Genomic DNA, 9,184 nt, shown 5'->3' on the forward strand with positions numbered 1-9,184 from the left:
AGTGGAGTATCCTTTTATGTTGCTGCCTTCAGTAAGAAAGAAGTGAAATAATTTTTCACTTGCATTCCAGCTTGTATCTCTACAACTCTGCAAATACTGGGAAAGCAATAAAGAATTCTTCTTCATCGACTAGATTTGTACTGCAGCCATATGGCCAGATGGGTAACATCTCAATCCCTGATAAATATGAAACTGAAGTGCTTAGTAGGAAAACTGAATTTAATTCCACTTCTTCTGCAAAAGTGTAAAAATCTGTTTTGGAAGTTTTTCTGTAGTGTGGACAATAAATAGTAACTGTAAAATGTACAGAAGTAGAAAGCATGTGTCAAAAGCACTTTATTTGACCCTGTTCTACCAAAAATATCCTTACTTCCTGTGCTCAGTTTAATCCACCTACAATCTACCACCATCTTAGCTAGATAATCCAATACTTATCCTAGACATTTGTGTGAGTATATATACTGAGAACATTAGGAAGAAAGGATTTATTAACAGCCTCTTAACTGTCATTTACAGGGATTATGGTTCTTCAGCCTCCCCCAGTAGTACTAACCTTACTTTTTTCTCTTATTTCCTCAGTTTAAAGTTCAATTACAAAATTTCTAACATTAGGAAAAATCTGTATTTTTAAAAACACAGAATCAGCTAGGATTTGCTCGATTTGAGCGTCCCTGTAACCAGTGTCTCTTCCTCCTGCTATTTTACAGTGATTAAATACACAACGAAACATTTGAAGTGTCTAATGGGAAAACTTGCAAACTAAATTAAATATGATAAAGGAATGGGATCTTAGATCAGCCATGCACATAATCATAACTAAAACATACTATGAAGCAGGAGTTTTGAACAGATCAACCTCTGTGGCTTCCTCACCTGCAGAGATAACCAAGTCTGGGAATGACTTGCCCTTGGCACTTAAAACACCACTAACACACTCCTTTTCCAAGAGTTTCTTAGGAGAGAGAAAGCAGTTTGTACTCTGGTTGGTATTTTATATGATGACACAGAATCAGCATTAAGCATCAACATTCAGGTTAGAGAGTTCAGACCTGTAGTTTTGTATGTATTTATTTTTATCTCTGAAAACACAGACAGGGAATTCCCCACCGTGGGAGAGGACTGCAGTCTTTAGGATTTACTGGAGCCCATGGTTATGAAAGAGTACCATATCCTTTCACACTGAATTTGTGTTTGCAGCAACAACTTTCCTGACACACAGTGAAAGAAACACAGAGATTTGATCAAACTTCTTGATATAGACTAATCAATAAATTTCCTGACTCTTAGGAAAGCACATCACCGTGCCTTTCAAAAGATAAAATTGGAGAAGTAGTTCTTCATTCAGTGACCTGAATTGCTGGACAAGAAAACTTGAAATAGCCTAAGAGAATCTGCTGCAAAAAGGTATGAATATTCAACAGCTCCATCTTACCAGTTACATGAACATACTATAGCATGTGTGTGGTCCACTTAAGCACACTTTCCAAACTATATACAACAATGTGAATAATTTGTATCCCAACTAAACAATCAAGACTAAACCTACACCTGTAAATTTCTACGTGCCAGGAGTTTATATAGAAATTGGACATTGCTTTCATTAAACATCTTCTCCTATACACTTTGGGTACAACTATATGTGTTATTGCAGTTTTCTCAATTTTTCCATTAGAAGCTAATCTGTATGCCTCAGCAAAATAAAGAAAAAATTGAATGGAGATTTCTTTAGAACTTCACACAGCCTCTTTTTTCTTCCTTCCATTTTAGCAGTAAAACAGTTCCACAGTTGATCTGATCACTAACCCCATTTGGACTTCAGAATTTATTAACTGGAACATTTCATCCACCTCAGCAGGCTGCAAGCACTACTAAGTGTAGCTACCTTATATCCAAAGTTACCATGAGACACATACCATGGCAGCCTAAATCCACCTTCTTTTTTACCTCTTGTTCTTCCTTCCTGCAGAAATGTTTGGTTTGTAGGTTACACTCTTCAATGGTTTTTAAAAGTTTATTTAGGTGACAGATAAATTATGCCATACAGTGCACCCACCCCAGTATCACTATGTGTGCATGCACACACGGGTGAGTATAGGGAGTGGGACAGGGAGGAAAAGAGTCTAACAGACTCAGTTAACCTGGATCACAGAGAATCAACTTTATATTCTCATCCAAGTTGTGTCAGGGTAGTAGAGAAAATAGTGAAGCATGAACAGATTTAATCTGTAAGATGAAACTTTATGTACAGTTTTCACACATACTTGTGGGCGGTATGTTCAAGCCAAGAGAGACCTATTCACCAATCCCAGAACACAAAGAAAACTTCTTATCTAAGATTATTTCAGCTCTACCTTATTCATCAGGTTATTATTTTTCTCAGGATTCCATAATCCTTTATTCCTTTTTATTTGTCTAATCTCACAGTAGACCTAGCTCGCAGCACAACATTGAACTAGAGATCACTTGAAGTACCATGAAGCCTGAACTTTTATTAAAGCCTGATTACAAAAGTAACAGCATCTTTATCACCTGTTGATCGCCCACCTTTCCTACAAAATCTGAAAACTCTAAATATTCACACTCAAGTGAAAGGTCAATCATTTCAGTTTAAAAGATAACAAAAACTCCTCTCTACCAGTGATGTATCTCCATTTTGGGGTCTACAAAACTGAACACAAATTTGAAACTCCATTTCCTTTTTCAAATCAGTATCACTATGTAAGTCTTAGAACACCATGATAAAGCAATTTGTTTAATTTCTTTTATCTACTTGTGGTAATAGCCATAAGCTGGTCTCATGTTGAAAAGCTTAATATCTATCACTATTCTGCTTCTATTACATCTATCATAGTTTGGCCCTGATCTACAACACTCAGAGCAAGTAACACATTCCATGTAACAATGCCATGTATAAGTAAATTAATTTAGTTTAAATACCCATCACACCAGCACTGGGATGCTGCCTGCAAAGAGGTTTAGAATCATAATATTTCTTTCCATACACAGAGCAATTAGATATTCTACTATTAGATATTCATTATCATTTTCAAGGTGAAGCTCAAACTTCAACCTGTTACGGTTCTTCTAGAAGGCATCTCTTTGAAAAAGCCTCAGTAAAACCCCAGGTAAAAGACCATTTCACAGTTTTCTGAGAGACTTATCATCCCCATGCTGAGCCTTTCCCTGGAATCTTGCTGCATGAATTAGGACTGCCGCAGTACTTCTGCCTTTCAGCCTGGGCTGGCAGAGCAAATACAGGATTTCCCCTTCAGCCGGGATGAAATAGCTCTTTTTTTCAAGTTAGAAATAGCATTTCAGTTAAAGAAAACTCATCAAGATTTTTGTGGCATGGACTACACTTACCTCCTGGACAATGCCTCATGGCCATTTTACACCGTCTGGATTCTGCAATGGTTGGGCACGGTATCGTGTCTTTCGCTGGTTTCTTCACAATTTGTCTTGTTCTCGTTTCAAGGCCCCACTTAAATCCACATGTTTTGTTATTTCTGCTGCAAGTTCCCCACTCACTCCACTGACCCACTTCACAGCCTTCTGATAAAGCAAAAGAAAACAAAAGTGAGCAATTTTCTTTGGTTTCTTTTTTTTTCTTTAATAATTAGAATGCACTATTAGAAAGTACCACTTGAAAGTTTTACTATTAACAGGCAAAAACTTAGAAATAAAATCAAAATCTCTTACGAAACCTGAAAGAATCTTTTGGGCCAGTATCAATCTGTGCATAAAACCATCAGATTACCAATCTCTATTTATAGATATCATGTCAGTCCTAAATATTCAAAATTTTTCCTATAATCATGAGATTGATTTAAATTTTTTCTTCTTAATAATTAAATCCTATTTGGTTGTCACCTGGAGTTGCAAAGCTCAAGAGTTCACATTTCCAGGTCCTCTCCATCATGAAATGCAAGGGAAGGAAGAGTCTGTTCTGACAATATTCCCAGGCTTCAAGATAAAACACCAAATTATGAGACTTGAGAAACAGAGGGAGAACTGCCAACGCTGGCTCAGAGTTATAAAGTAAATTTCTACTAAAACCACCTATTTGGTGGTTTATATTTGCTACTGGAAAGCACTGGGGAGCTGCAGAGAAACTAAAAGTGAATTTGAAGCCCATATGCTACAGGAGTTCAATCTGCCCTGCCCCTGGGTTCTGCCCATGGCAAGGGGCAAAATGAGTCGGTAGAACCCACCAAGTACATCACTGACTACAGTCTGAATGCAAAAACTGGCCTTCCTGAAATCTTACAAATTCTGAGGTATAAATCTTCATACAAGGTGATTTACAGTTAAGAGGACAGAACTTTCTGATGCAGAACAAGAGTGGCATTCCCAATAATGCAACGTTTTTCAAAACTTTGGAAAACATTAGTAGTAGCAGTAGTAGTGTTATGGGTAAAAATATCCAGACATAATTAATTTGTGAATATTTCTTGACAGGAAATTGTAAGCATCAGCTTAAAAATAATGCCATATTTGAACCTTGCCACCTGGCAAAAGAGCTGCTTCAGGAACTTTGTTATGCTACAAGACTCACCCACACACTCCATAAGCTCTTCCAAGGCTGCAAATCCAGGGGGGCATCCTCGGAAGCAGCGGCCTCTGTGCGAGTAAAAGCCAGTTTTGCATTTGGTACAAAAGTCTCTGCTAAAGCAGGAGTCGCAGTTTTCTATTCTGCATCCTGAATCAAAAGGATCACAAGGAACAATGATACAGCTAAGTTACAGTAAGACTAAACAACAAAATAACAAAACCAGAAGAGCTATAATGAGGAATGCTGTCATCCTGAAATCTATCTGCTCTATAAGAGAAATTACAGTTAATCAGTTACTACATTTTCCCATGCTTCCTTTTAATCCTTTAGAAAATATAACCAAAACTATAGATAAAACCTCCAGTTAAGTCATATTTGAGTTAATTATCCTTTTTTTTTTGAGGAAAAATATTCAATGTAAATTAATTTTCTGTATAAGTAATTTTGAGGAAACTTAAATGCAACAGATTATTTTGGGAAGTATGCAAGTACTATATGCACTGTCTTCAGTTTATTTCTTGTCATTTAAAGCAAGTTCCTTTTATTCCCATGACTTGACCCTAGAAATAGCTGAATTAATGCCATCATGTATTATATCTGATGTTTGTATCAACATATATGCATGTGCTACCATGCAAAAAGTCTGTTTTTCTGCATATAACTTCTCTCTATTACTAAGGCAATTAATCCATAAATAATAACTATTATTAAATGACTAAAAGACATAAAGCTATAATAAATAGCAAAAAAGAAGAAATATTTCCTTTTGAAATACTGAATTTCTCTGAAAATGCAAGAGAAATATCATCTGCACAAGATTACAGACTCAGAAACAGACTGTTCAGAAACATCCTATTCGATGTTAAAACACAGCATATCAACATGAACTAGATATCAACAATCATATGTACACCTGAAAAGCTGAAATACTTACATTGAGGTTTATGAAAGTCAGTCATACATACCTACAAAAAATGCCAGGGAAAAATGTTCCAAAGATTAAAAAGTAAAAGTCATTATATTTGGAACAGTAATGAACATTTTAAAATTACGTTTAAAAAAAAAATCTAATCCTTCAGTCAACATATTTAATTTATATAAACTATATTAACTGTATCCTCTCTTCAGCCATCTGAAGTCACAGCAGGAAGCAGTTATTATTCACATTATGCAACAATATACTGACCTATTTGGACACTCACGTCATTCATTTATTCTTCATGTTTTCTAAAGAGAAAAATCACAAACTGCAAGGACTTCTAAAATAGCTATTGGTAAATATCCCCTAACAACAATTCCAATTTAGCCAATCTTTGTAAGACAGATTTTAGTATTTATTCTTGAACTTCATCAGGCCAAGATAGGTCATACCATAACACTTCAACTGGGTGGTGGTGGAAAATGACTCTTTGTTAGCAATTAGGGAAATCCGAGGCTTTTTAGATCAGATTTCTTGTGGCATTGGACAATAAATTAGGCGGATTGCATGAAAAAGCTTAAAAAAACCCAAGGATTTCAAATGCTGGTACACTTTGCTTTGGTTAGAAGAAATGTGAACATCAGTTGGAAGTCTTGCACTGCCAAAGGGAAGCCCTGAGGGCTCTATTTAGACACAGCCACACATAACCTGCATGTGACCAACCCCAGTGTCCAGCATCTCTCAAAGGGACTTTTAGAACTTGCATTCACATAAGCAGTACAAGTTGAGCCTTTTATCCCCAGTTTAGTTTATAGGAAATTCCCAAGAATGATAGTTTCTTTTTCATCGGGGTTGAGACAATCCTCCAAAGAACAGGAGACCAATGCCTGCCGAACGACTCTGCAAAATCACGTGAATGAGTCTGCAAGAAGGTGAATGTGTCTGCAAGGAAAAGGATGAAGTGAGTTGCCCTGGTGATGTACCGCAATAGTTAATTGCAAATCTGGTTTGTTACACTCAAGATGTACTGCAAATATTTTCTTAATTGCAATGCTTGAATGGAACAGCTAGCGTGTTTAAATATACAGAAAAAAACATTTGTCTATTGCCCACCCACACAATACAGTTTGAAAAGACATCAAGGTTTTTTCCAAATCACGTAGTCCAATGATGAGGTGCAGAACAGAACATTAAAAGAAAAATTAGCATCCTGTGACCCTCCCTCACATCCAAGTGACGCAAGTATATTTTTGAAATAATGTTTTAACTGTTGGTTTCAAAACACGCTGGGGAGTAACATGTTTAAAGTTTACTCCATTTGAAGTTTGGGGGGTGGAAGAGGGATTTAATGAAAAGCTTTCGGCACCACTTGCCTTTTGATAACATGTAAAAATGCTTAGCAGGCAAAAGCTGCCTCACCTTGAGCTGGGGATGCCCGCCATAAAAGTATCACTATTTAACAGTACATATGTGAATACTCCATATTTAAACATTAAACAAATAAATCAATCTTCTTTCAGTTTCTTGATCATACATCAAAATTCCCACCCTTTTCATATTTTTTTGCTTTGCCTTCTATGCAGTTTTCTTCTGTAGAGCGCTTGTCATGTTAATTATATTTTGGAAGCATTAGTAGTGGCTTCCTGGGTGAAGGCTGCATAGAGATTTCTGCCAAGGCTGTTTCTTTTCATTTTTTTCCTACAAAGAGAAATTACTCCAAGCATGAAATGCCCATTATTTTATCTGCATCAGATGCAATGTAGGGGACAATACTCAAAGAATATTAGGAATACTTTAAGAATTCTGAAATTACAACATTAATTCACCAGAGCGATATTCAGCACAATGCTTGAGGTTAGTGGGTGTTAGTCATAATGACAATTTAACTCAGTAATAGACCACACTGTCGCTGAAGATCAATTGGGAGTGACAACAACTCCTTTTTAACATCCTCCATACACTTAGTTTCAAGTCATGAAGGTGCTGATGCAGCTAAGCCTTGCATGGATTTTTTTCTTATTTAAATAAATTAAACTAAAGAGCTAAAAAAAGAGTAGTAGTCCAAAAGTTTGAAAAGCTACTTCCTAAAAGGCTATTTTCAATCACAAACGTTCACATCAGTTTGTTATTTTTATTATTTTTCTTGGGAGTTTGTTTTGGTGCCTAGCTTCATCTTAATACATGGTTTGAATGCTTTTGGGACCTTTTTTTTTTATGAAAATGCTATTAATAGATTATTTTAACTGTGACTGTGATTAGTAACATAGAATAAATGAATTCTTTTGCTTTTACAGCTAGACATACCAACATGGAGAGATGAAGAATCTATTCACATTTTTAGACGGACTTTTAAAGAAAGTTAGTATCCATTATGAATATAACTGAGTTGAATTTTTTTGTTTCTTTTTGTTAATCAGCATCATGATCTGTGTAAACTTTATTAAACATAAGTCTTAATGAAAGTATATTGCAGATTCCCGGAATTTTTTGCATTCTATTATGTAAATCATAAATTGTGTAATAAATTAATAATCTAGTCTGCAATCTACAGAAGAGCTATTTGATACAGTATTAAATAATAATAAGACCAGCATTTTAGTAAATTGTTTTATTCTTTACACAAAATAATATAATAATACCCAAGGAAATATTATTTAAAGTTAGTAACCTGAACTGCTTTCTTCTGATTGCCACAGTTTTCAACCCTTAAAACTTTCTGATCTTGGCACCTTATGCCTAACTCTGGAGAAGGGATGTAAAATCTTTCTTACTTTGAAAAAAATCGTACATAAAACCTTTTAAATACCCTTTAAATTAAGTAGTTATCTTACTGATATAATTATAATAACCTGGAACAAGACAAGAGATTCTTTTATCTGGAGAAGGGTTTTGTCACAAGCAATTTTATTACTTCAGTTTACTAGCCATAGATTCAATTATTTTTCTCACCAGTTCAGTGGTTTCATATAGTGTATAATTTCAGTAGCTAAACTATGTGCTACAGTATTCTTTTTATTTCACTTAAAAGATTATCTACAAGTTTACAACACCAAAAATACCCACCACCAAAGGAAACAAGACCAAAAACGTGAGCTAAACTCAGCTAAGAATTTCAACTCAAGGAGATCTCTAGAGGAAGGAAATAGATAATGCACAAATGACAGTATTCTTCAGAAATGCCTCTTTTCTTTTCTTCTTTAAAAATAAAGAGAAAATGGTTCCCACTAGAGGCTTCCATATAGATAAGGGTAACTGCCTTGGAGATTTTAGAAGCAACAAGGAGGAGAAGCCTCGAAGTGGAAGCTCTGGGCGCACAGGGAAAGATAAGATTGGTAGTGAGGGAAGACAGAGCTGATAAATTCAGTCCTGCAGAAGAACTCCAAAGAGCAATCACGTACCTTTGGCAGGCCTACCACACTCGCAGGGCAACAATGACAGAGCTGGAAACCTAATCTTCAGAACCTGAGAGTGAAGAAGTAAAGAGCGCTTCATTGCTGCTGTTCCCATTTAGCTAGTCACTACTGGCCCTCCATTCATATGGCCAGGACCTCTGACATATAACACTCTTAGCACAACTCTTCCAGCACAATCTCATATTTTCTTTCCAGTGATTCTATTTTGGAAAAGTCAGAAAGTCATATATTTGTTTACATTCTTGCACTTGAAAGCCACTGTGAGGGACTGCTAAATGAACATCTCAAACAGCCTGGAAC

General features: G+C 35.8%; 1 protein-coding gene across 1 annotated transcript; it reads right to left on the reverse strand.

Moving 5' to 3' along the window:
- Positions 1 to 3,295: 3,295 nt before the first annotated feature.
- RSPO2 (R-spondin 2) lies at positions 3,296 to 8,978 on the reverse strand. The gene is made up of 3 exons (XM_009865248.1): positions 8,870 to 8,978; positions 4,556 to 4,699; positions 3,296 to 3,552 (listed from the first exon to the last, which is right to left on the reverse strand). Exons 1-3 carry the CDS (start codon positions 8,976 to 8,978, stop codon positions 3,296 to 3,298), a joined length of 510 nt encoding a protein of 169 aa, XP_009863550.1.
- Between the last annotated feature and the right edge of the window lie 206 nt (positions 8,979 to 9,184).

Source organism: Apaloderma vittatum, unplaced genomic scaffold (genome assembly GCF_000703405.1).
Source record: "Apaloderma vittatum isolate BGI_N311 unplaced genomic scaffold, ASM70340v1 scaffold3732, whole genome shotgun sequence".
NCBI classification, from domain to species: domain Eukaryota; kingdom Metazoa; phylum Chordata; class Aves; order Trogoniformes; family Trogonidae; genus Apaloderma; species Apaloderma vittatum.

What these genes read in the sequence shown, in the direction of transcription:
- RSPO2 (XM_009865248.1), bottom strand. Translation starts at nt 8,978, where the DNA reads ATGGGAACAGCAGCAATGAAGCGCTCTTTACTTCTTCACTCTCAGGTT. An exon ending in GTGTGGTAGGCCTGCCAAAG is followed by an intron (nt 4,700 to 8,869) that starts GTACGTGATTGC and finishes CTTTTGATTCAG; the next exon opens with GATGCAGAATAGAAAACTGC. An exon ending in AGAGCTTATGGAGTGTGTGG is followed by an intron (nt 3,553 to 4,555) that starts GTGAGTCTTGTA and finishes TTGCTTTATCAG; the next exon opens with AAGGCTGTGAAGTGGGTCAG.